General features: G+C 48.3%; 1 protein-coding gene across 1 annotated transcript in view; it reads left to right on the top strand.

Moving 5' to 3' along the window:
• Positions 1-8,102: 8,102 nt before the first annotated feature.
• Positions 8,103-26,593, top strand: part of BEND3 (BEN domain containing 3) — a 37,239-nt gene continuing 18,748 nt past the window's right edge. The window contains exons 1-3 of the mRNA XM_024552226.3: positions 8,103-8,939; positions 22,997-23,044; positions 23,519-23,721. Coding sequence (XP_024407994.1) covers positions 23,008-23,044; positions 23,519-23,721 — 240 coding nt within the window. The 5' untranslated portion in view covers positions 8,103-8,939; positions 22,997-23,007. The remainder of the gene's footprint in view (positions 8,940-22,996; positions 23,045-23,518; positions 23,722-26,593) is intronic.

Below are 26,593 nucleotides of genomic sequence, written 5' to 3'. Positions count from 1 at the left end.
GGATTCCAGTCCAGGTCTGTCAGGCTTATAAAGTCAGCGAGCCCAAGGGCACTTATCACCTCCTGCTACCTGCAGGACAACAGCAGGGTGGGAGGGGTGGAAGCCTGAATACAAAAGGCCGAGTCCCCAGAGAGTAGCAACATTAAACAGGGCACGTTCTCTAGGAGAACAGGAAAGGTGGATTCCTGCAGTGACGGAGCTTTTGCAAGCGTCCTTGGACTTGCCCTGCAGTACAAGCAGCCGCCCCGTCAGCGGGCCACCCGTCTCAGACCCAGTGTTTCTGGGGTGTTAGGGCGGAGTCCAAGGGAGCATGCGACTCTTTTTCCCAGCTATTGCTATGAGTTGAATTGTGTCCCCCCAAACACATGGAATACCTCGCCCCTGCCCCTGGGAATGTGGCATTTATTTGGAAACAGATTCTTGGCAGGTGATCACGTTAAGATGAGGTTGTTAGAACACCCTCTAATCTGGTATGACTGGTGTCCTTATAAAAAAGGAGAAATTGGACACAGAAACAGACGTGTACGGAGGAAAGATGATGGGACGACACAGGGAGAGTGCCATCTACGAGCCAACCAGTACCTCAGCCACCAGTAGCTAGGAGAGAGGCCTGAGACAGATCCTCCCTCACAGCCCTCGGAAGGAACCAACCCAGTCAGCACCTTCATCGCGGATTCCTAGCCTCCAAAACTGTAAGACAGTTAATCTCTGATGTTCTAAACTGCCCAGTTTGTGGTGCTTTGTTACGGAAACCCCAGGAAAGGAAAACACTCCCCCCGACAAGTATCCATTTAAAGAGAAGATCTGGTTGTGCGGGTTTGCCATCACCCACTTCAGAGTCCTCCTACTGAGCAGGGCCCACAAGACAGTGTGGGTGCCAGCGACCACCCACATTTCAAGCCTCCGCCCCCAGGTTAGTCAGCTGGAGGGTCCAGTGCATGAGCCACAGGCACAGCAGGGAAGAGCCACTTAAACTGCAGAAGGCAACAGGAGGGACAATGCGCGCTGAGGCTTCGGGGAGCCCCGTGCGAGAGCATCTGGGAGGAATGAATGGACACCACAACCCAGTGATGCCCATTGGGCTGAGAGAAGGTGTCCCTGTCACAGAGATGAAAGTGAGTGCTGCGGGACATCGTAGACCCGGGTGCCGTGGCCTCTGGTGGGGAGGGGAATGGCGAAAATCTCGCAATGGAGCCTGGGCTTTGAAGGATGAGTAGGAGTTGGCAGGGGGACTATAGCCACATCGCGAGCAAAGGCAGGGAAGGTAGCCCTGCCCACCTGAGCAGGAAGGGGTGTGTGAGCACCCCTCCGCATCTAGAAGTAGAATTGAATTTTATGAAAGGAAAAGATTAAATTCCATTCTGGTCAGCACAGCTGATGTTTCAAACAATTAAATTGGGGAACAACTAGACTTAATTGGGAAGCAGCAGAAGAATTCTTACCTGGATATCACGAAGGTCATGGCAATTGCCAGTCATGTATCTAGAGCCTGGCACATGTTCGCCTTGCAGGAGTCACTTGTTAAATGAAGGAATGAATTACGAACCATGTAATGTTTCCGGACATTATCCTCATCAGTTTAAAAAGGGGTTGGTTTGGTGTGGGGAGGTCCCACCTCTCTCAGATCTGTGATCCTGCGCAAATGGGATAATGGAATGTGAAAACACTATTGTTTTGGACTAAACGTCTGTGTCCTCAATTCACACATTGAAGCCCTGACCAGAGATGTAATGATATCTGGAGGTGGGGCATCCGGGTTGGAGAGTCAGGAGGGCAGGGCCCTCACAATGGACTAGCACTCTTATAAGAAGAGGTACCTTGAGCTCTCTCTACCCACCCTGTGAGGACACAGCAGAAGGGGGCTGCAAAACAGAACCCAGCTATGGCTGGCACCCTGATCTTGGACTTCCAGCCTCCAGAAAAGTGAGAAAATAACTTTCCGTTGTTTAAGCCACCCAGTCTGTGGTATTTTGATATGGCAACCTGAGCTAAGACAACTAAGGAAAGAACCTGATAGATGGGTGATGTAATTTCGGAGTTGGGGCCTATGGCGGATGGAGCCCTAGAAAGGGGGTGGGGGGATTCTGGCCTGTGGCTCAGATCCTGCCATGAGTGAGCTATGTTTGGGATAGTCCTTCATAACAGTGTAAGTGTTGGCGGGACAATTCTAGGAGGTACTATTCATACAGACTAGGGACAGTCCTGCTCCTAACCTTTGACACTTTGTTTCTTCATCTGTAAAATGGGAGGGGAGTGGAACATATAGTATCCAACAAAGATTCATGTATTATTTCACCAAACATTTGTTGAGAATTGGCTCTGTCTCAGGTACTTGGAGACAGAGTGTTTGAAAATGGTCTTGTCCTCTAAGAGACATTCTAGCTGGGGAGACAGACAAATAAAAAGGGAATTATCACTCTGTGTGAACAGGGTCTCTGTGTTCACCAGCTGGGGCCACCACAGCAAAATGCCACAGACTGGGTGGCTTCAACAACAGACATTTCTTTTCTCACAACTCTGGAGGCTGGAAGTTCAAGATCAAGGTGCCAGCAGCAGGGGTGGTTTGTCTGAGGCCTCTCATTGGCTTGCACACGGCCGCCCTGTCTGTGTGTCCTTTTCTCTGTGCCCGCACATCCCTGGTGTCTCTCCCTTTTCTTATAAGGACACCAGTCGTATTGGATCGAAGCCCACCATATGACCTCATTTAACCATAATTACCTCCTGTCTCCAGATGCCGTCACACTCTGAGGTATACTGGGGGACAGAACTTTAATGCGTGAATCTTTGGGGGCCATGATTCAGTCCATAACAGTTCCTACGACGGGAAAGAACAACGTGCCGTGGAAGCGCAGGGAGGGGGGCTCTGCCCAACCTGGGGCACAGAGGCCCCCTGAAAAACAGCAGGTCTAAGTGGCTGAGAACCAAAAGAGGAGGCTGGAGGACGGGCCTCCAATCTAAGCAAATACAACTCTGTGAGGCACAGACCTTATATGCTTTCGTCTTCAGTGGAATCTGATTTTTTAATTATTTTGTTTTCATGTTTGGCCTTTGGTAGAAATAACACAGAAAGAGGAACCCAAAACATTCTTTCCAAGGCCGGTATGACTTGCGCAAGCCACTCCTTTTGCCTCAGTTTCCTTGTGGTAGAATCAGGCAGTTGGCCTCTGTAATCTCTCAGGCCCTAACGTGTCCTGATTCCGGGGAAATCCTCAGACTTGTCCACAGGTCCGTCTCTAAATTACTATGCTGACCCTTCCACAGCCTTGGGAAAGGGAGCCATGGGTTCTGGAACCAAATGCCATATTTACTTTTGGAGCATTAATTCCTGAGATTTATTTCCTCCCTTCCTTCCTCCTCCCTTCCCTGTTAAAACCATAGAATGCGTAGACAAAGGGGGGACTGGTGACAGGAGTAAACCTAGGCTCTCACACCAGCTCGGCATGACTTAGCCACTCCAGGGTCACCTAGGCTAAGGTGATGGCTCTGTTTTTGGCCTGTGGAAGCAGGACAGGGTTGCAAAAAGCAATGGCTGCCCATTGTGGAGAAAAAAGAAAACCAAACATTACCTGAAAGTAGAGTCTGAAAGAGTAAAAGGCCCTTGCCACTGTTTCCCATACCTTTCCGATTCATACCCAGATACATATACATACTTTGTTTTTGACAAAAATGGGATTACACTATATATAGATCTGTAATAGTCTTCTTTTACTTCGTATGTCACAGACATTTTTCTCAATCCATAAAAAAAGAGAACCTTTTTTCCCCTGAAGCCTACACAGTATACCATAGCACGTATCACTCATCGGACCAGTTCCCAAGGCCCTTCCAACAATCTTCTGGCTGTAAGGAACGACCCTGCAGTGAGCACCTCTGCAGGTGCGGCCTCGGGTCGGTAGTACTTCAGGACACATTCCTGGAAACGCAATCACTGGAAGTCGAGTTTATTTCAATGAGGTGTTTTATTTTACAGAAAAGATTTCAGGCAAGTCAAATAAGACCACATATATCTATGTATCTATACACACACATATAGACATACACACATACACACATATATACATACACACGTATATATGTATGCATTTTCATTTACCGTCTTTCGACTCACGGCACAACTTTTTTTCATGTCAGACAATTACTAGAGCAGGATGTGTGTCCTTTGCTTCTTGTTTAATGGGGTCTGGCTGGCTAGCGAACCGGCCTCCCCTGGCTCCCTGCTTCCTGCCTGTCGCTGCGGCCTTGTGATCAGTGTGGAGCCTCCTGACTGCAGGCCCTGGGCGCCCCTCTAGGCGAGGGGGCCCTGGTGGCTGCAGTGCCTCCAGTCAGCACCCTGGGCTCACAATGAGCTGCAGTTCGGGCTGCATTTGTTTTCTCAAGGGCTGGAAGTGGAGAGTGGGATCGCTGTAGTTTCCCTCTCCCCTCGGATCCTGGGGTGCAAGCCAGACATTCTAAAACTAAAACCAGATCCTAATGGCTGTGCTGGGTCTTTACATCTCAAACTGCTATCAATTATTAAATAGTTCTACACATAAGGAAAACTGCCCAGCACAAATTCTCTTCCGTGTTCATTCGAAACCTACTTTTTGTCATGTTGTGTCATGGTGTGTCACTTCCCTGCCCCTGATTCCACTGAGGTAGCCGTTCCCCTCAACCCCTCAGCGCACAGCAGGGTTAAATTCAAGTCCTTGGGCCCAACTTCCCAACCAAGTCCGCTTTGCAAGTTATTTAGCAAGGTGTGGCTTTCTATAAGTTCTGTTTAATAAATTTAATGTGTTCCTTTACCCCTCCTCTTTCTCCCTCCTACTTTTCTGTTGTGAGTATTCACGGAATCTGGACCTGCCAGCTACTTCTGTTTGAAGTTGAAGACTTGGCAAAATTACGCATCCAGCAGGCAAGAAGTAAAGTGGAAATGTCTCACAAGTAACAGTGAAATCTGTTGTGTTGTTTTACGATTTAACTAATAAAAAAAAGCCCTACTAAATATTGTCTTGGCAACTATATTTGAGCAACGATACAACCTTTAGAGTACCAGCTAACGGACCCCTGAAACCTAGTGTCTGTCTGCCACTCCTAATTATATATATTTACATGGTACATATTTATCCCATTCTTCACTGAATGCTGTGTCATTTTCCATTTGAGTTTTTACAGTTAGTGTTTTATGAGTCCTTTGTACGGCCAAGTAGCCAATTTCTCCCCTGCTGAGTTTCACTTATAAAATTGGAAATGAGTTCATTACATCCCTTGCAGCAGCTCTAATTTGAAGCCTTGAAAAATGCATTTCTAATTTAAATATTTCCAATCAAGCAGACGTCTACAACTCAGGTTATTTTTCCAGGTGTTTGTGCATATCCTTATGGACCAGGAACAGTCCTACTGGCTTCTTCGGGTTGGACTGGGCAGCAATTGTGTTTTTCATCCCTCATTTGTCTCCTCATCTTAGTCCATATTTATTTTTATTTTTAGAGAGGGGAAGGGAAGGAGGAAGAGAGGGAGAGAAACACTGATGTGTGGTTGCCTCTCACATGCCCCCCAATGGGGACCTGGCCAGCAACCCAGGCCTGTGCTCTGACTGGGAATTGAACTGTAACCCTTCAGGTCGCAGGCTGGCACTCAATCCACTGAGCCACAACAGCCAGGGCTATTTATTCACTTTTTTTTCCATAAGGCATTACTTTTATCTGATAGCATTTTCAGAACTATCATTTTTTAAAGATTTTAAAAGAATTTATTTTTAGAGAGAGGGGACAGGAGGAAGAGAGGGAGAGAAACGCTGACGTGTTAGAGAAAGGTCCATCTGCCGCCTCTCGCACGTCCCCAACCCACTGAGCCACACCAGTCGGGGCTGGGACTATTATTTTTAAGGGCTCCAAAATACAACCGGATTACAACTATTCCAATGCAGTTGGTTTCACCTTTATGTATTATTTTCCCTTCTTTCTTTTAAAGAGAAAACTACAGGCCCCAAATGGTGTCCCTCGTGCTAAAAGCCCATATCAAGCCTAGATATAATATCTGATCTAATTACAGTTGCAACCAACCTCTTCCAGAAATGTAATCTTAAACAACTAGCCTGGAGTTTCCTGGTTAAGCACCAGTAAGGTAATCCGTCCCGAGGGCCCTTTCTGTTCCCCACCCCCCAAGAGGAAGAAGAGGCAATCTGCATGATAAAAACCACGCCATTTGCTTCCCTCCCCTAAAGAAGATGTCCTGGCCTACAAATAATCCTTTCTCTTTCCCTCCCCCCTTTTTTTTTTTTTTAATAGCTGCTGAACCCCATCCTTCTTTTAGGTGGGATGCTGCCTGACTCATGAATTGCTTAACAAGCAATTAGATCTTCAATTTATTCAGTTAAACTTTTTTATAATGCTCATTAAAAAAACAAAACCTCATATAAATATACAAAACCACTTGAGGATAGTTTTCTTCCCTAGAGAGCAATGATTTTCATTTCTATTAATAACTTATTTGGAATAAACAGTTTAAGATTGATCCACATATGCAAATTAAGATACATATTTACAATAATTCCCAAGGGCACTTTGTAGTTTAAGGGATATGCTTTGAAAAGTCAACTTTGTCAGTTAATCATGTTGCTTATCTTAGATGCTATTTTTTTAATATTCTATTTCACAGTCTGGTTTCAAACAATATGAACAAAGAAATGTTAATTTCTATTATTTTACTTCTATTGTTTTGTGCTATTTATCCTTAAATACCTGACTTGATACAGTGAGCGACTAAAGATATATCCTTCATAACACATTTCTAATCCCCTTTGTAAAAATTTTACATTTTTAAACCACCTTACAGTACACTTAAAACTGCAAAGTGAACTTAAATGCTAGCCTTAAATCTTCCTAACTCTCCTACTGGGAAACCCTAGAAAATTGAACTAACGAAATACAGCTTATACTTTTAAAATTCTAATTATGACCGTCACATTAAACTGGAGGTGAGACTAAAACTGCTGCGTGTATTAACTCAGTCAAGCAATGTACTATGTCATCCGTGTTACTTAGTACGGGTGTAAAAGTCAAGTCCTCGGCAGAAATCGAAGGGCCCCCATTCGGTCTTCTGGGAACGTATAAATTAACCATTCTTCCCAGCGGCCCTCCCCCCTCCTTCCCTCCGCCCTGTTTTACATGTAGATAGGGCGACTCAAGTCTTTTGAATTTGAAGGGCTGCTATCTCGACTCCATTCTTTTCATCATCCTGTTTTGAATGACACTGAGAACGTATGGATTCTTTTATAAAACCACCCCCTGGATGCCGAGCTCCGTTATGGAAGTCAGCTAATTTTGCATAGCAATTAGTACTGACTTCTCAAAATGGGCCATCCAAATGCAGTTCGAAGATATCCCTTGTAGTTCAGTGGTCTCGGATTATCCTGTTTTGTTTTGTTTTTTTTCCCCAAACCCGAAGAGGAGGAAGTTGCATAATTACTAAATTCCCAGTTGGTGTGGTTTGGAAGATACGGTAATCGAAAACTATACGTTAATTCAACCCCTTCCCGCGACAGGGCAGCAAGGATCCAGCAGATGCCTTATTTTAAAATCCGTTCTACCTATTCACTGACCGCGCCCGGCAGGGCCACATGGTCCTCCTCTTTAGCAGCCAGTCAGCTGGGAGCAGCAGATGGGCTCATTTGCATTTTTCTTCTTATACTTCGACAGGCAAATTAAAGGACTTTTTTTAAATTACACATTCGCTGTTTGCCTGAAATGTAAACGTGGTTTAACTGTTGGATTGGGCTTCCCTGACCTTCACCCACCACACCCACCCCTTAAAGTCACTAAGACTTGAGAAAATACCCGAGTGGTAGGTTGTGTATTTATCAGGTTGAAATCTCCAGTTCGGAGTTAGAGGAGTCTCAAGAATCAGCCTTTATTCAGATGGTGACTCGTGTTTTTCTATTTTAAGCGCTGGGTGCAGATATCCCGTGGGTTTGTGTGTGGCATGTGGGTCTGTGAGAGCGCGCGCACTTCTGAATCTCTCACTTTGCAGCCTCAAAACTTCGGATTACAAGTAGAAGGCAGATTTTCAGCTCTTGAGCTCACAACAGAGGGCGGCTACCGCGCTGGGGGAGTGGCCAGAGCCAGAGTTTCCCAGCGCTCGGGTCGCTCTCCAACAGCCCTCGACTCCATGCCGGCTGGCAGGGCCACTGGGGTCCCTGCGCCCCTATGTCTTTGTGCCCAGCTCGGCGCGGGAACACCCGCCCGGGGGCCTAAGGAACCACGGAAATGCCAAGAATTCGGGAGAGGCGCGGGCGATAGGGGAGGAAACGCCCCCGCACAGTTGCCGTCCCGCGAAGAAAAAAAAAAGTAAAAAAAAGAGGCTTTTCAAGTCAAACTCCTGGGGGCTGAGAAACCACGTTTTAGATACATAACTCAGGGAGGAGAGAACACACGGTATGCGGGGGGTCTGTCGTTGTTAGCCAGCGCTGCCCTGGAGCGCCGTGGGTGAGCGGCCTCCGCCCCACGCCAGGGCAACCAGCGTGGGCCCACGTGGAGCAGCGCGGCACCCGCCGAGCGCGCGGGGCCGCCTGGGTCTCCGGATTGCGCGCCCCAGCTCCCCGCCGCGGCCGTTCACGCCCGAGCGCCGCCGCTGGTCCCGCGTGTGCCCCGCTGAGGGGGAGGGGCGGGCCAGGGGTGGGGGCGGAGGGGTTGTGGTTCCAATGCGGCGGGGGCTCCTGTGTCCTTGTGCGGAAATGACACACGGAGTCCCGTCACGTCACGCGAGAGCGCAGCGCACGGACACACACAAAGAGAGGGGAAAATACACGGCGCTCGCCCGCCGCCCCCAGGAACTCCCCGGGCCGCCCGGGCCAGGCCGTCGCGCGCGTCCCCCCACTCCCCGGACCTGCGCTACCCCGCACCCCACGTGGCACCCAAACTCGGCGCGGGCCCGCTCTGCAAAGTACAGAACTCGTGTCCCAGGTAAGCGCGGGGCGGATCAAGCTGGCTGCGCGGCGGCGGCTCCAGGGCAGACGGACTAGAGAGTGGCTGCAACATCCATGCCGGGGTGGGGGCGGGAGCAGGGGAGGGGACGCAAAGGGGGGCTGCCCTGAGCGCGCCCGGCGGGAGGAGCGCCTACCCCCGCGCAGGGACGTGCGGCCGAGCAAGCGCCCGGCGCCCACGGGCTCGCCGCGCCCATTGTGCCGCGCACCCCTTTGTGCCGCTCGGAACGCGGCGGCTCCATGGCGTCTCCAGGAGCACGCGCGCCGCGCGGGGGTGGGGGAGACGCGGAGTGGAATAGTCCGCGCTGCCGCCGCTGCCTGCTCCACTCGCGCCGTGCGCCGGCCCCGCTCCCCTGCCTGGCGCCGCGATGGAGCGGCCGGGCCCGCCGGAAGGCTGTGGGGAGATCGCGGGGACTCGGCGCCCGCGCGCGGCCGGGCTGCGGCGGGGGACCTTTCGGCGTGAAGAAGGGGGTGTCTGAGCGGAGCAGGGGGCGGGGACTGTAGGGCGATGCCGAGCGGGGCGCGGAAGGCCAGAGGAGCCGGCACTCGGAGGGACGCTACCTCCGGGGTCTGCAAATGGAGTGAGGCCGGCTCGCGGCGGTTACCGCCGGGAGGGGACGGAGACGGGCCCCGCCGCCAGGGGGCGCAGCGCTCCCTCCCCGTCGTCCACGGCGCAGTTCGCGGTTCCCGCTGTCCGGGAGCTGGAGGGGGCCCGGTTCCTTTGGGTGTGCACCCTAGCTGTCGAGAGGCCTTCGCGGGCGGCCGCGACTGGAGCCTGGGGCGTTCGCCGCTGCCCCTGACCTCTCACTTTTGCAATTTTTGCAAACGTGATTACCCACGCAGACTTTGCCCCCTCCTTATCGGTGAGTTGTGCAGCAAACCCTATGAAGACCTGTCTGCCGAGACATACTTTTTTTTTTTTAACCAGGTGTTTTCAGAGGTAAAATGATTGCTCAGGTGGCCTATCGGGAAGAATTTTACGCTCCAAAGCTAACCAGACAAGGGTGCGTGGAATAGTGCTCAACACTTCAGAGTCGGAAATGTTCAATTTCTCTTTTTTAAAGTAACTTTGGAGTGTTTGACGTACACGGGGCAATGCGTAGGGTGTTACAAAGCTAAGGCTGCAGGAAACTGAGCTGTGGGCCTGATTCGGTATATAAAGAAGAGGGATGGAGGAAGCTCTTTTGCTTCCTACCCTCCCCTTTAAAAAAAACCAAAAAACAACAATCATCCCTATCTAGTTTGTGGTTTTTTATCACCATACAGGATCCTGTCAGTTCCCTCACCCTCAATAATGAGATTTGCGCAAGATTTTGTATCTTAAGAGTTTTCCATCCCTAGCCACTACCTCAGTGTTTGATAACTTAGTAGGTGCTCAGTAAACATTTGCTAAATGAATGCAGAACCTGTTGGATTCCATTCCAAGATGGAAGGTGGGAGTCAGCGCAGCCTGTTACTGCTAGTGGGTTAACCTATCCGCACATGGCCCTCGAAGTGAAAGTCGTGGAGCCTTTAAAATTTGTCACGTAAAAACTCCTGCCACTGAATGTGGATTTTACCAGAGGCGCCATCTCCTTGAAGTGATTTAAGAGAGAAGTTTTATATCCTCACCATTACCACCACAACCACATACAAAACACTAATAATAGCAAGAGGCCAGTTAGGACCCAGCAGACAAGGTAGTCCACATCCCAGTCTATTGAAGGGCATCACATTGACACACTTAATCCATACTTTCCCTGTTGGTCACTTCGAAATTACTAAGCATCCCTTACATCAGCAAAGGAATAGCAGAATGTCTAATAATCGGAGAGAAAAATTGGAGTCAACCATGGTGAAGGTTTGATTGGGTGATAGTTTAATGTCCTGCAAGAATGAATGAATGGCTTACCTGCCACTCGAGAGCTGTCCAGAAAGCCCCTGAAGCACTGAGGAAAGAAACAATGTGCATCCCAAATTTTATAATGTAGAGACACACGAAGGTTGCTGGCCAACCAGCAAAACAACGTGGTGTTAGTGAAGGGGAGGCTGGGGTGCAGAGTTTTGTTTCTGGCACTTAATTTTGATGACAAGTGGAGGATTATGGTTGCCCTTATTATTCATTGTGCCCATTATTGGCTAACATATTTGTAGAATTCATCTTAGGGGTGATGGAATTTTTTTGTATCCTCTCATTGGTGCTTCCGGGGGCGGGGGGTATACATGTGCCTTTTTACAGAACTGTACACCCCTCCAGAGAGTAAATTTGATTGTATGGAAATTTTTTTAAAATACATTTAAAGTCACATATAATACATATGCCAGAAACAAGGATGTTTTAATGTGCTTTATGCACATCGCCTTGCTCCTGCTGTTTCCTCCTCCTCCAGACTGGAGAGTTGCTCTTCTCGCCCTTCTGCTGCTCCGGTATCTCCTGCAACATTATTATTTGAGCCCAAAGCTCTTGTGGTTTCTGGTACCAGCTGCCACATGTAACCTGCTCATGCCAAGCTAAGAGCTCTCCATGCTGGCATCAGGCCTTTGGTGTGTCAAAGAAGAGAGGTGCCGTTTCACTGTTTGACACCAAATGACCAGACTTTTACAAACTGTTGTTTCAGAGCTGAATTCTCAGCAGCTCACCTGGTAACACGCCTTTCCTCCACCTTTAATCCAAGTTGCAACATGTGCAAAGTCAGCCCTCTTAGAAGTAGATAGGGTTTTGTTTTCTAGCAACGGCCACCTTTCCTCTTCTCTGGCCTGATCTGCCATTACTATTGGCCAATGAAACACGGTTGCATTGGTATCTATAAGGGCATTGATTGCTCAGTTGAATAAATCACCTACTGATCTTATGTGCAGGGGGTTGATGGTTTGAGTATGGAGCTAGTGGATGAAAGGATGGAGGTTTGGGGGTGGGGTGGGCGTCAGTTGACACCACATTATGTGCCAACTCTAATTAGCTTGTGTGGTCACAAGACACATACTTGAAAAAGTGGGAAGTACAGAGGAAAGTCAGCTCACACCTCCTAGGAAAATTAGTCACCATTGTCCAGTCAGTCACATGGGTGGCTGCTGGGATGTGCTGGCCCTCCTTTCCTCCTTGACCCCTGGCTTCTGGGTGCCAAGGTTAAAGTTACAAGCAAAGTCTTATGCCTCCTGCCATTGACACCTGAAGAGGTTGCCCTTCATGAGGCCAGGGAGCACCAAATTGAGTAGAATCCTTTTGCTGAGGTAGACTTCAGGTTTAGTCACTTTCTGAAAACGCAGTGTCGGAAGGGTGAAACGCCAAGTCCCAGGCAGGCAGGGCTGCGTGGTTGTACTTCGCTGCCTGCTGAAAGATGAGGCTGTGCTCTGAGTAAGGAAGGCAGTGACAATTACAGCTTTAGAGAAACTCCGGGTAAATTGCCCTGGTTTTGTGAGGACTGGCATTTTTCAAACAGCATGTGCAGATGTGTCTAAAAATAAAAACAAATTGCAAACATGTCCTGCAAGTCCCATGGGCAGGGTGCCACTGCCGAGAGGGCCGGGTTCTGAGAGCCCTGAGGCTCCCGCCGTTCCTGTAGACCCAGAGACCGGCGGAGAGAGCCCGGCCTGGGAACATTCTTCCTGTCCTTGGGGAGAGCGTTGATGTGATGTCACCCTTCAGTTTCTTTGTTTCTTTCATTTGAAAGACAAGTCATACAAACCTTTTCCAAAACTTTAAGTTATTTAATTATAAGTTTTAAAAAGTCAATATTAAGATGCACTTTAAACATCTTTTTTCTTTTAAAAAAAAGCTTTATAATGGGTAACATTAACTGAGTGCTGTGTCCCAGGTACTTTCTCCTCTGTAGTTTTCACTAAAACTCTGAATGAGATGGTGTGTGCAGCTCCATTTTGCAGAAGAACCAAGGTTTGGGTGGGTAAGCAACTTGCCCAGTGTTACAAATTAATTGGAGAGAGAGCCAGGGTTTGAACCCAGTTCTGCCTGACCTTAAAGTCTAGTAGGGAATCCCATTTTCTGCGAGATCAGCTGCACTAGTCCCTCCCTACCTTGGTGGTCTGAGGCCCGTGTGGCCAGGTGACTTGCTCCTGCATCAGAGCCGAGCCTCCAGTGGGTGCTCAGCAGGAAAGGGTGGCCATGCCCCATTTGTCCCAGCTCTTCTTGGAAGACTGGAACGAGACCATCAGGCCGAAGTGCACCCCATTCCTTTCCCTCTCCTTGCTTTCTGCTGCACCCTCCTCCAAGTGAGGCACAGATTGCTTGGCCCCTGGTTCTCTCTCTGCAAAATAAGTGGGTTCTTGTGAGGACTGCGTGGGCTACATGTGAAGCCGTTAGAGCAGCGTGGGGCCAGTGAATGTCAGCTGCTGTCCTCCTTTTCTCTGTTTCATTTTTAAAAATCAGCATGACCTGCAGGAGATGGGTGTCAGGAAGTCGCATCACGTGTGACCGTTGAGCCCTGGCTGACTGGCTTAGTTGGTTAGAGCACCGTCCCAATACGAGAAGGTTTTGTGTTCAGTCCCCAGGAAGGGCACATACAAGAAACAACCATTGAATGCATAAATAAGTGGACCAACAAAGTGACCTCCCTCCCTCCCTTCCCTCCTTCCCCTCCCTTCCTCTCTCTAAAGTCAATTTTAAAAAATTACAAATCGTGAAACAATTGAGAAAAGGATGAAGTAAGGTTTAGTTAGTTCCTAGTGGAACTTTTAAATCCTTGAGTATGTTTTGGTAGTAACCTTTCAAATGGTTTGAGCATATTCTCTCTGCTGTACCTTTGTATGTGGCACTACTACACAGCCACTGTCCCCATGGTCTCAGGTTCCAATCACATTCATCTTCCGGGGCTCCCATTATCAAGGAGACCTTCAGTGGTGAGAGTTTGCTTCACTTTATACCTGGAAACGGGACTTGGGAGAAGAGGATTTGCCTCCAAGTGACCTGAGGTCAGGGCTGCAGGGCCGGGGCCAGTTGTTCCAGGACCTGCACCTCAGCCCAGCGGCAAGTCCCAAGTGCACTGGATGTTTCTGATTTAATGGGGCACAGTCCTGAGTCAGTTGGCTGGGATTGGAACCTCGGGGTTTCAGGAAGCCCAAGTACTTCCCATTTCTGGGCCTGCTGTTTGTCCTGTGTGACGCTGGGCCAGCCACAAGCCTCTGGCGCCTCTGATTAGCCTGGTGCTGCTCACAGCGGAGGCCTGGTCTGGCTGATCTCTCCTGAGCCGCCAATTCTAAAAGAACTTGGTAGGGGGCGCCCCAGGTCAGTGCCACCCCCTATGGGAACGTTTTCCTTTGGAAACCTGAAGGACATTTAGGGAAGAGACCAATGATCCTTTGCCAAGGAATCACCCACCATGCCAGGTGGCCCTGCTTACCTTGCTGTGGCCTTGCATCCAGCTTTTAACGAGGAAAATTACCCCACAGCCAGATTCCTGTGTGACTCCTTCCCACCCACTTTTAACCAGTGATCTCACTACACCCCTTCCTTTTTGTGTGGCCCAGCCACTTCTCTACTCCCGAGACCTCCTCACCTTCTCTGTATCCCCACTGCGGCCCGCTGCTTCACCCTGGCTGGAGCCAGGGCCCCTGGAGCATGCCTCTGATGGCCCAGTTTGGTCCACTTTTTAGGTGGCATGGAAGGAGAACGTCGGAGAAGGGACTGTGTGTAACAGTCATCTCTGTCCGGAATGCAGAAACCCAGCAGGTCAGGCACCAAGCCCTGGTCAGCCACTGAGCCGCTCTCCAGTCCACACACCCTCTGATGGCCGGGCTGGCGGCACTCAGCTTGGGTCGTGCGCATACCTGGGTTCGTGGTCCACCTCTCTCCACACACTGAAGAGCTGCTTATACCTTACGGAGGCGATAATTCAGGAACAATTAGGAAATGAAAGTTCTTCACTAGTTTGTCGGTTGTTGAAATTTAATGATTTGATTTTATATTCTCACTTGTTCCTGTTTGTGGATGTGACCTGACAAATAAAGATTACTGTACTTCTTTTTTCATCTAAAAATTTCTGTTTTGCCCTGACTGGTGTGGCTCATTTGGTTGGGCATCGTCCCGGTCAGGGCGCACGTCTGGGTTGCAGGCCGGGTCCCCAGTTGGGGGTGTGGGACAGGCAGCTGGTTTCTCTTGCACTTCGATGTTTCTCTCCCTTTCATCCTCTCTTCCCCTCTCTCTAAAAGTAAATAAGTAAAATCTTTAAAAATTAAAAAAGAAAGAAAAAAATCATCCATAATCCTCCTAATTGGAAGTAATTACCATTCTTTGGGCATATTTCCTACCAGCTGCTTGATGGCATTTTTAATTATGTAGCTGAGGTACCCCCATTGCTCTTGGAAGTATGCTGTTGTTGACTGGGTAGCCCTGTAATGAACAATTGATTATGAGTCTTTACACATAACTTAATGCTTGGCTCTTTCTGTCAGTAGAGGTTTCAAAGTGTCGTGATGAGAAAATGCGTAGGAGTTGACTTCCTAACTTTTATAATGGAAACAACAGGGGCGACCAATGATGGTCTCGGCCCAGGTCACATTCAGTTTGTTGTCTCTTCTATTTTCTCTGCAACTTTTTGTGGAATTTGTCAGTAATCGTGGGGTGGTTCGGAGGGCTCACTCCGCCGCCCCGGGAGTAGTCTGACTGACCCTCGAGTTCCTGCCTGCGCTTCCCCTGAGAGCAGCCGTGAGGGGAGAGGCCTCCTGGCCCAGGCTCTTTGTTTTGCCATTATGGCCGTGGCTCACGACAGTGACAACACATCATAATTGTCAAGTGTGTGAGGCTCAGTAAGTGACAGAAAGATTTGATCTTAGGTCTTTATAAACTGAAGGTTATGTGGAAGGTCAAGACGTGCCCATTTGAACATTAACAAAGTTATTTTCGAAGTAGGGCTCCCCCCTAGTATTATCTTGGATTAACATTTCTCCCCTGCAAAATGAAGAAGTCTTGTAGGTGTCTGTTAAAGTTTAAAGTTATTTGTATCTAGAGCACCAGATCGGAAGCATGGGTGGTCTTCTGCACAGCTGTGGCACGCAGCCTGTGTTTACTAGATGTGAGTGAGTTGTTATAGAAACCCTAGTGTAGTGAGTGTCTTCTCACCTGGGGGTTCCGACTGCTCTTTCCTTCCTGTTACTTTTATCTGGTATTTGCTCATCCTCCCCTCTGACAGAAGTTCCCAGAGACCCATCTTCATCCTCCAGGTCCTCCCAGGTGTTGGCTGTGGTGCCTGTAGATAAGGGTATGTTTGGTGGATTCCCTGCCCGGTGGGGCATGGGGCCGCCAGAGCACGGGGCAGGGAGACGAGAAGCCATTCCTGACAGTGTGGTCATCAGCGTGTTCCTAACCTTCCTGAGCCCCGGGTCCCATGTCTGTAAAACGAGATGGTCTCGGAGGTCCTTTTGGCTCTAAAATCGTGCCTCAGTTTCCTCACTTGTAAAACGAGACAAACAAGAGTTTCTACCTCATAGGATTGTTAGGTTAAGTTCACAGTGAAGCTCTTAGCGCAGCACCTTCCACCCAGTGTAGGATGCAGTGTGGTGAGCAGTTGGAAGGAAAGGGCACAGCAGGGCTTCTGTCTTCAGGAGCTTGCCCCACCGGCTGGGACGGCCCTCTGCTCCCAGACACCCCGGCAGACACGGGTGCTGGCGCCTTTAGCACGGCCTATAGCCAGGGGCTTCCCCCGCCCCCATTACTATGCCTCTTACAGGTTTTTAGCCCTGGTCTCTCTTCCCAAAGAAACGACTCCAAATCCTTGTCTCAAAATTTGCCTCTGGGGGAACTTCAACTAAAAAAAGAAGTAAAATTTCCATGATACATTAACTGGAAGAAAAAAAAAGCAAGGAATGAGGATCTTAAACCTTTTATTCTCAGGATCCTTTTATACTCTTAAAATTTGTTGAGGGCCCCAAAGAGCTTTTATTTATATGAGTTATATCTGTCAGTATTTACTGTGTTAGAAATTAAAACAAAAATATTTACTAATTTATTTAAAAATAACCATATTAGCCCTGGCTGGTGTGACTCAGTGGATTGAGCACCGGCCTGCAAACCAAGGGGTCACCAGTTCGATTCCCGATCGGGGCACATGCCTGGGTTGCAGGCCAGGTCCTCACACCTTGATATTTCTCTCTCTCTCTTTCTCCCTCCCTTCCCCTCTCTCTAAAAATAAATAAATTAATTAAATTTTAAAAATAAATAAAAATAACCATAATAAATTCAGTACAAGTTAATGCAATAACATTTTTAATGAAAATTAAGTGTTCCCTCCCAAAAAACATCTTAGTGAAATGAGTGGTATCGTTTACATTTTTGCTAATCTCTTTAATCTCTGACTTAATAGAAGACAGCTGAATTTTCAAATCTGGCCCTGTGTTCAATCTTCTGCAAACTTATATATCATGTAGCCTCATGCTGTACCTATGTGAGAAAAGGTGGGGCACGGGGTGATAGAGAAAAGGGGCGATAACACCTCAGTGTTATTATGAAAATAGTCTTGACCCTGACTGGTGTGGCATCGGTCTGCAAACTGAAAGGTCACCGGTTCAATTCCTGTGGGAGAGGCACCCAATCGATATTTTTCACGTTGATGTTTTTCTCCCTCTCCTCCTCCTTCCCTTCCCCTCCCTCAAAATAAATAAATAAAATCTTTTTTTAAAAATTGAAAATAGTTTTGATCTCATGGGCCCCTCTGAAAGGGTCTTTGGATGTACTGGTAAACTTCCTCTCCAAAAAGAAAGAAAAAACTGCCCTGGTTGTAAAAGTGTCAATTTCCGTGGTGTAAAATAGTCCCACTATGGCCAATTTCAAGCTACCCACTGGACCCCACTGGTAGCAGAGTTGGGGAGAGAGACCACGTAAACCAGTGGTGGAGAACCACTGTATCGAAGCACTCTTTGAGAACCACTGACACAGAGTACCTTCAGTAGGACACGTGAGAAAAATAACGTGGGTGCTTCCAAGAGAGTAGCCCAGTGACTGGAGGACAGGGACTTCTTAGCCAAACATTCTTTTATAGCTTTGGAATATTGTTTTGATGTGCACGTATCACCTAGTCAAAAAAGAAAAAAAAAGATTTTGTGTCTTCTCTTCCTAAATGAACTCTAAAAATATGAATATAAAAATATGACCTGTAATTTTAAATCTTTCCAGGTTTTCCATTGCTTTGTGGCATCTCCTAGCGTTGGTTATTTCTAAGCACCAGTGAATGGTTCTCACTTCTCTGCCTCCTCCTTGTCTTTCGACAAGAATTTTCTTCCCTGGATTTTCTTCCCTCGTCAGCCTCACTTCCTGCCCCAAGCCAAGGACACGCTGACATTCGGGATATTCGGGATTCAGATTCAGCCTCATCTCAGCATGAGGCATGGGGGCAGCTTGGCCAGTTACTGCAAGTATGCAGCCAATTCAAGCAACTCAGCCTTTGTAATTTGATATTTGAGCGGCTAAAGCATTTTATTTATGAACATTTAGGATTACCTTCTTACCTTCTCTTTTGTGCTTTTTGTAAACTGAAGGCTTTTCTGATGACGTTCTGGTCTCCCCTCAGCCACAAACAAAATTGCACCATGCACAGGAGGTTGAGTGCTGTCCATCTCACTCTGCAGAAGGATAGAGACTAGGAGGCACTTTAGTAACATTATATAAACTCTTGCAAGCTCTGCACCATTGCATACCTTTCTGTAACTAAGGCAGTCACTTCACCTGAGGCTTCCAGAGCTCTTTGGTTTTTGTTTAAAAGGATTTCACTGAGATTGGCCCTATTTGAGAGTTACCTTCAATAGGTCATCGATGTCTTGGAACCTGTGCTGGCTTAGCTGGGGGCAGCAGCAAGCCACACAGGTCTCGTTGACACACGTTCCCATCGTTCGGTGAGTTCACCTTCCCTTGGTTTTGGTCAGGGGTTTCTGAGGGGCATGGAACGGCTGCCCCACAAAAGCTGATTTTCAGGAACCTGTGGTCGCATAGGTTGTCTCACAGTCTGAGATTCGTGGTGAGAGGAGGAAGGTTTGGAAAAGGAGAGAATGTTAGAATGAGGAATTATTCTAGGAAACCCGGCGGCAGAGGGGATTGCAGTGCTCGCAGTCTGGGCGGGCGGGGGCTGTGCTGGCTGGAGGCTCCCACGCAACCTATAGTTAAGTAGCGGAAGGAATTTCTGAGGCATGCTTGGCATCCGGATACTCGGTATCCACCCAGGAGAAGCAGCCCTGTGACCTTCACAGTGCAGATGACCAGGAAGTGGAGGGAGCAGGCACTGTATCCATCGCCTTCCCACCCAGCTCTGACGTCGTGGGTATGCTGTCACTGTGTCAGCTCAGGATGCCTGCGAAGGACCCACACATGCCTCTTGTAGAAACTTCCGTATTCTGGACTGGACTCTATTTATAAGCATAGGGCACACCGGTTTCCCAGGTAGCTACATGGAGATAAAAGGAGATTTGGATGCTCCAGCTGCTGTTGGAATGAGAAATCCAAGGTTTAAGAACCTTGACAGAAGATGGAGGATTCTGTTAGTATTTCCTCTCCGGGTGGCCAGCGGGAGGTGCTCGCAGACTGGGTTCCAGCCCCAGTCCTCCCCTGTGCAGCTGCGTGACCCTGGCAAGCGGCCTGCCCTCTGCTTCCCCCGAGTCCCCTTCCAATGTGCAAATATTTTATTTCCTTAATCCAAATGTAATATTTTCCAGCTTCAGTGACAAATAAACATTGTGTATACTTAAGGTATATGCCCTCAGTTTCCCTGTTGGTAGAATTGGGATTAGAACAGCGCAGGGTGAGCTGGAGGTGCACACAAGGTGGCCAGCGGTGGCAACTTGTGGACTGCAAATGCTAATGTGGTCCCTCCCCCAATCAGGCCCCACGTACTTGTGGGTTTTCCAGGCCTTGCAAATAGGAAATTCCCCAGTTTCCCAAGGAGCATGGCTTCTTTGCTGGCTAGGAGAGAAGGGCCCACCGTTCTGTGTTCTGGGTTACTTCTGGGCTGATCTAGCATCTGTCACTGGTCTATAAATGAACACAGAAATGTTTTCCCAAGCAGATGCGCCCTGGGCATCTTGCGGCCCATAAAGCTGCCCCCACCCCACCCTACTCATCCTGTGAGTCTTCCCAGCTCCCTCTCTGCTTTTCCTCGCACCACAGGTGGCCCCCGTGTGTGCTCCTCCTTCACGATTTTCCGATACAACAACCATAGGAGCTCAGAATTCCGGTGCTGAACCGCTTGCTGAACCACCAATCACATGGTGGTGGTTCAGAAAATACCCTTCCTGCCCACTGGGTCACACCCAGGCAGCGACCACACCCGGCCCTGGACTCCAGCCCCACGCTGCCTGCCTCCTGGGCGGATGTAATGTTAGATGACCACACCGTCTTTGCTCAGCACTTGTGGTTCTCTCTTCTGTTTTTGCATCGACTCCTATTTTATTTTCTTCTTGGATTCACTGGGTTTTTTTTAATGCTTTTCTACTTAGCCAGAATCTTAGTGGTTTTCTTTCACTATGGCCCCTTTCCCCCGCAAATAAATCACCCTCCATCTCCTCCCCTTCCCACCTTTTCTCTCCAGAATGTGCTCTGCTTTGTACTCTGCTTTTCTCTCTAGAATGCCCTCCGTCTCCCCCAGCCGTCTTCTCATTCTGGCTCTCACCTCCGCCCTGGATTTGAGGGGAAGGGTTATGCGACCCTGTGGCAGGTTTCCAAGGGGAGTTGCCACACGTGGGCCTTCGGGTGAGGCCTGAAGTGGGCTGGGAATGGGGAAATCTGAATTTCTGCCTAAGGTCGGTCACGCTCCCCACCCCCCATCTGAAATGCAGTTGTGGGCTTGACTTGTAAATGGGAAGCCCCACCTACCTGCCTGTGCCCCGCCCAGAGACAGCCAGATGCAGGATGTCATCCAAAGTGAGGTTTCTCTGCCTGGGACACAGGGGAAGCAGTGTCTGCTAGAACTCGGCTCTGGTAAAGCAGTTCTCGGACTATGGAAGCTTGCCTGTTTATTTTCCCTAAACACCACCTTGTGTGTTATGCTTTCTGGATAGGAGACAGTTTAATAAGTAGGGATTATTTTTAGTGTTAATTTTGGTTTCAAATAAATCTTAAATTTTCGTGTTCACTCCTCAGAGAAATAGTGACACAGGGAGGAGAGCAGTTGTGCCCGTCACAGAGTTAGCGTGACAGCCCGGGAGTCGTGTGTCGCACTGTGAGCACTATGTGAGTGCTGCCGTTGTGAGTGCTCTGTGCAGTTATCCCGTGCCCGGGCCACCCACGCTCCCGCTGCCTTGCCCTGTCCCCAGCATCCCTCCATTCACTGGCGTGAGACAGGGCCAGGGCCACGGACCATTCCACAGCTATTCCGCGAACGGTGTACTCAACTCTGTAGATGGCATCCCTCTTCCATATTGAAATTTCTTTTTTTAAACAATATATTTTTTCAACTTTTTTGAGGAAGGGAGAGGGAGGGAGGAGGAGGGAAAGAGAAAGAAATGTTGATTTGTTGCTCCACTTACTGTGCATTCATTGGTTGATTCCCGTATGTGCCCTGGCTGGGGATCGGACCTGCAACTTGGTGTATCAGGATGATGCTCTAACCAATTGAGCTACCTGGCCAAGGCTAGAAATTTCTTTTTTTCTAGAAACATTTTTAATTCTTATGACTGGGAGGGGGGGCTGCCAATGGCCCTATGCATCTAGTAGCAAGGATGCAGCTAAACACCCTGCAACACTGCAGTTCAGGGACCCACTACAAAGGACTACATGGCCCAAACGTCGATAGCACTGAGGTCGAGAAACCTGATACAAGGGTTTGTTCTTCCTAAAACTGGCGTCTTAGTGGCTGAAACGGGCCAGGGACGATAAGCTCTACTGTTAGCACCGCCCTGCTGTTGCAATGGAAGGAACAGGGAAAAATCGGGGATGCAGCTTGGGCGTCCAGAGTTCTAACTTCTGACCCTGAAACCGGAACGAACGTGTGATATACTGCTGTAGGCAATAGAAATTTCTTAAGGGATGCTTCTCAGTCCTGCTCTCCTCTGATCTGTAACCAAAGTAACACTGTACTTGCCGTCTTGACCAGCTGTGGGGACCACAACCCTCAGTGTCAACAGTAGCGGCTGTCACGTGTGTCCTTTCCCACTGCCTCATTAATGCCTTGTAGCTTTTACCGACAGGCTGCTAAGTAATTGGGGGAGTCTGAGACTGACTGTGCTGTCGGTTGTGGCACCCGTTCTGTTCCAGCTGGGGCCTCGGGAGTGGGGGGCACCTCTGTCCCGGACCCGGCACCTTCCCCGCACCCGTCTCATTCCCTCATCAATAAAAAAGAAGGGTTTGAACCAGATGGTGTGGCGCTTGGGAGCTTTACAAGTCCACAGTGTCTTTTTCTCTGAAAGAGAAAGCTGTATCTGAAGGAAAGGCTAGACCAGCACCGTCCAATAAAAATGTAATGCAAGCCACATAGGTCATTTTGAGTTTTCTGGTAGCCACATTACAAAAAGATGAAATTGTTTTTAATAAAATATTTTATTTAGCCCAACCAAAAATATTATCATTTCGTCATGTAATCAGTATAAAAAATTATTGATTAGATGGTTTACATTCTTTTTGCTGTGCTAAGTCTCAGGAATCCAGAATGCGCATTTCCTGTCCTTAGTGGCTGTGCCCACGGGCAGCACAGGTCTCTCTGGACCGACTGGAGTCCTAAGACCTCAGCTCAGGCCCACAGCTTCCACAGCTTGCACCCGTGGTCAGCCTTCTCATTTTTGTGGCTGGAACGTGTAAAGCAGGGGCTAACAGCTCACTGAAACCGGAGTCTGTGCTAAGACTTGATTTTCATGAGTAACGTTCCCTAGCTCTGTAAGTGCCCTCAGTCGAAGCGGTAGGACACGTTCTGCCCGCATAAAGTCTTGGAGAAGCGCTCCCAGCAGGCCTGGCTGCTCTGAGCGACTGCAAATAAGATGTGATTTTCCATAATATTGCGGAGCAGCGTGGACTTCAGCTTCTACTCCGTGGAGCCAGCAGAGTTGGGAGGGAAGGGAATTTCTCACGGGAAGGGAAAGTTAAGAAATGAATCAAGCAGTAAATCAGGACTTTGTCTTTGTCTTTTCATGTAGTGGAATAGAAGATGAACTCAACTGAATTCAATGAAGATGTAGAAGAAGGTAAAATCTCTTATTAAAAATTATTTTTAATTTAATATTTTATTGGGTCATATATTCACATGGTTCAGACGTTGAAGTATAAAAAGTTACAAAATGAAAAGTCTCCCACCACTGGTTCCCATCCCCCTCCCCTCATGTACCTGAACTTATGTGTCTTTCAAGAGTCACTTTTTAAAAAATTATATTTAAAATATAGTATTTGTCTCCCTGCATCTCCTCTCCTCCCTACCCCGCAAAAGACTTTAAAACAAGTTCGAACAAAACGGTCTCGGAACAAGGTTTTATTGTATAGCACTAGTGCGGCGAGATGAAAATTGCGTGGTCGGAGGGTGCAGTCTTCGGGTGGCCAGACTTTACTGTCTGAGCGGTAGTGTCAGAGGGCGGCCCTCAAACAGCCTGTCACTTGGGGACCCTGCCAGTCTCTGAGCAGCCCAGTGGTCTCTCCCCCTGAGCCCTGTCTCTTCTCTGCCACAGTTCTAAAAAATAACACTGTGAAAGTGGAGGTGGAGACTGAAGATGCTGCCCTGGACTGCTCAGTGAATTCCAGGTCTTTGGAGAAGCACCCTCTGGACAGCGTCTTCACCGCCCTGCAGGACTCCAGCAAGCGAAAGCAGTCGGGCAGCGAGGGCCAGCCAGACCCTATCTCCAGTGTGAAGAGGCGGCGGCTGATTCCTGAGGTGAGGGCCTGGCCTGTTCTGTGTCTGTCTGGGCTCTAACCCTCTGATGGGATGTAGAATGTCTACTCGTGGAATCTGGGCAACTCCTAAACCCCTGGGCATGAGACGGCTTTCATTTCAGCTGTCCCATCTGTGACTTAAGTGTCTAGAAAGTGTCCTTAACTGGAATCTTGTCTGTGCCTGGGTTCAGTAGGGGGAAGGGAGTGTCCACAAGCATCTGCTTGTGAAGGCAAGAACTTAGTGATGGCAAGCCTCCATTCTACATAGTACGCTCTTAACGTAGATTCCTCAAAAAGGGCCAAGGGTCAGCAGGTGTTTTCCTAAATCAAGTCCATCTTTTATGTCTATCAGGGGAGTTTGTTGCCTAAAGAAACTTTTCAGTGAACCTTTTTGTAAAGTAGACAATTCTTCTATATCATACCTGTTATCCCGAAGTTACCGATTTTATGAACTTGCTTTATTTCTTTTTTTAAGATTTTATTTATTTATTTATAGAGAGGAGGAGGGAAGAGAGAAAGAGATGGAGAGAAACATGGATGAGCAAGAAATACATTGATCAGTTGCCTCTTGCATGCCCCCAACTGGGGACCTGGCCTGCAACCCAGGCATGTGCCCTGACCGGGAATTTAACCGGTGACCTTTGGTCCATGGGCCTGCATTCAATTCACGGAGCTACTCCAGCCAGGGCCAACTTGCTTTATCTGTTAGTCACCTGCTGGTTATATTGAACTTTGCTAAATTCTGAGAGAGAAAATGGAGCTGATCTAGTGGCCCCATCTATCAGCCTGTAGTCCAGATGGCAAGTAAGATATGTACACAGAAGAGTGAAGACCGCAGAGAGGGGCAGCTTTGGGAGATGAGGAGGTGTGCGGCCTGGGATGTCTTGTCAGCGGGCTTCCCCATGGACCAGCAGATCACGCCGTAAACTCTTAGGACATTTTCCCAAACTCTCCAACCCAACCCAGCACTCCCCCCAACCCCGCCACACACACATTGTCTTTGGGGGACCCAGATAGTTATTTCTGGATATCTGAATGTCTGGATGCTTCTGCCTTCTGTCCAAAAGAGGCCCCCTATTCAAGGCTCATTATCATTAGCCAGAACAGCATGGAGTATCAGCCTGGGACTCTCTGGGTCGTTACTGGTTTGTTTTAATTCCCTCTGTTAGATGCTAGGGCAGACCCACAATAAATTGGGAATTTATGGATTTTAGAGACTGAGTCTTCAGTAAGTACAAACGATCCTTTAAACGATGAGGTTAAGATTTTCACCAGGATTTAAATACACATGTTTACATTACATTATAATGATGACTGACCTGCATTCCACATCATGGGACATTGATTGGTTGTCTATCTATCTAGGCCCTCCCCCCCAAACCTCTTTATTGACATATGATTTACATACTATACAATCCTCCACTTGAAATTGTACAATTCAGTGGTTTTTCATATGGTCACAGAATTGAGCAACCACCACCACGGTTAATTTTAGAACAGTTTCACCACCCCACAGGGAAGTCCTGTACCCATTAGCAGTCACTCCCCCATTCACCCCTCCTTCTGCTCCTGCTAACCACTGATCTATTTTTTGTCTCCTTGAATTTGCCTCTTATCAACATTCGTTATAATTGGAATCATAGAATATGTGGCCTTTTGTGTCTGGTTTCTTTTCCTTAGCAAATGTTTATAAGGTTCATCCATGCCACAGCATGTACCAGTACTTCGTTCCTTTTCATGGCCAAATAATATTCCACTGTGTGAATATACCAGGTTTGGTTTATCCACTCATCAGTTGATGGACATTTGTGTTGCTTTCACTTTTTGATTATTATAAGCAGTACATTTTTTTAAAATCTATAAAGCCCAGAATAAAAAGTTAAATTCTTTGTCTACATCTCTGAGGATTGATTAGAGACATGCCACCTGGTCCCTGGCTGCCTAAACCAGCCACTCGCTGGCTGCGGACCTCGTGACTCTGGGGCACTGTCACATGTGAATGGCAGTTTCCAGTGCAGGGGGCAGTGGCTGCAGGTTAAGTCTCGGATTTCTGCCTGCTGAGATGCTTTTTGTGGCAAATGAAAGGTTCAAGATGGTTAGTAGAATAGCTTCTTTGAAAAACATTTCACCATTTGCCTTTTGTTATGTTTTACTTTAAACCATAATTTATCATCCTCTTCCCTAATGATTGGTATGTAGGCATTCGATACTTTTGTCCTGTTACAAATAGTGCCACAGGATCATCCGTATTCACGAACCTAGTGCCCCTCTGTGAGTGTTCCCGTGGGCTGGATTCCTACAGGGGATTCTGAGAGTGTTGAGAAGTTTGAGAAGCACTGTGTTAAGTTCCGAGAGGAACTTCCAGAAAATGCTTTCTTCTGTTTGTTATCTGCTTATGATCGATCCTACAAAATCCTTCACGTTTGTGAGTAAAGCCAGAGTTTAAGAAGTAGGACACAGAGTTGAATCCGTTGATTCACTTTTGCTGTGTAACAACTGCTCCCTCCCCTCAAAAAACCCAACTTAAAACAACCACGATTTTCTTCAAAATCATGTGGGTCACTGGGGGTTCCCCTGGTCCAGCCTAATGTGGGAGGGATGAGGTGGTCGGGGGCCTGTCCTGGGCTGGCAGGGATGACGGCAGCTTCCCCTTAGGCACTGTCTCACCCCTGGGACACCAGTCCAGGCTTGTTCACATGACACGGAATGGTTCCTGGGAGTCAGACGAGACAAGCTCCGGAGGGCAGATTCTCCAGGCCTCTGCATGCCTCCCGTTCGCTGACGTCCTGCTGGTCAAAGCAAGTCGTGTGGCCAAGCCTAGACACACGGGGTGGGAAAGTAGGCTCCACCCCGATGGTAGGAGCAATGAGGTC

Source organism: Desmodus rotundus, chromosome 11, assembly GCF_022682495.2.
Source record: "Desmodus rotundus isolate HL8 chromosome 11, HLdesRot8A.1, whole genome shotgun sequence".
Taxonomy (NCBI): Eukaryota; Metazoa; Chordata; class Mammalia; order Chiroptera; family Phyllostomidae; genus Desmodus; species Desmodus rotundus.
This window is presented reverse-complemented; position numbering and strand designations above follow the sequence as displayed.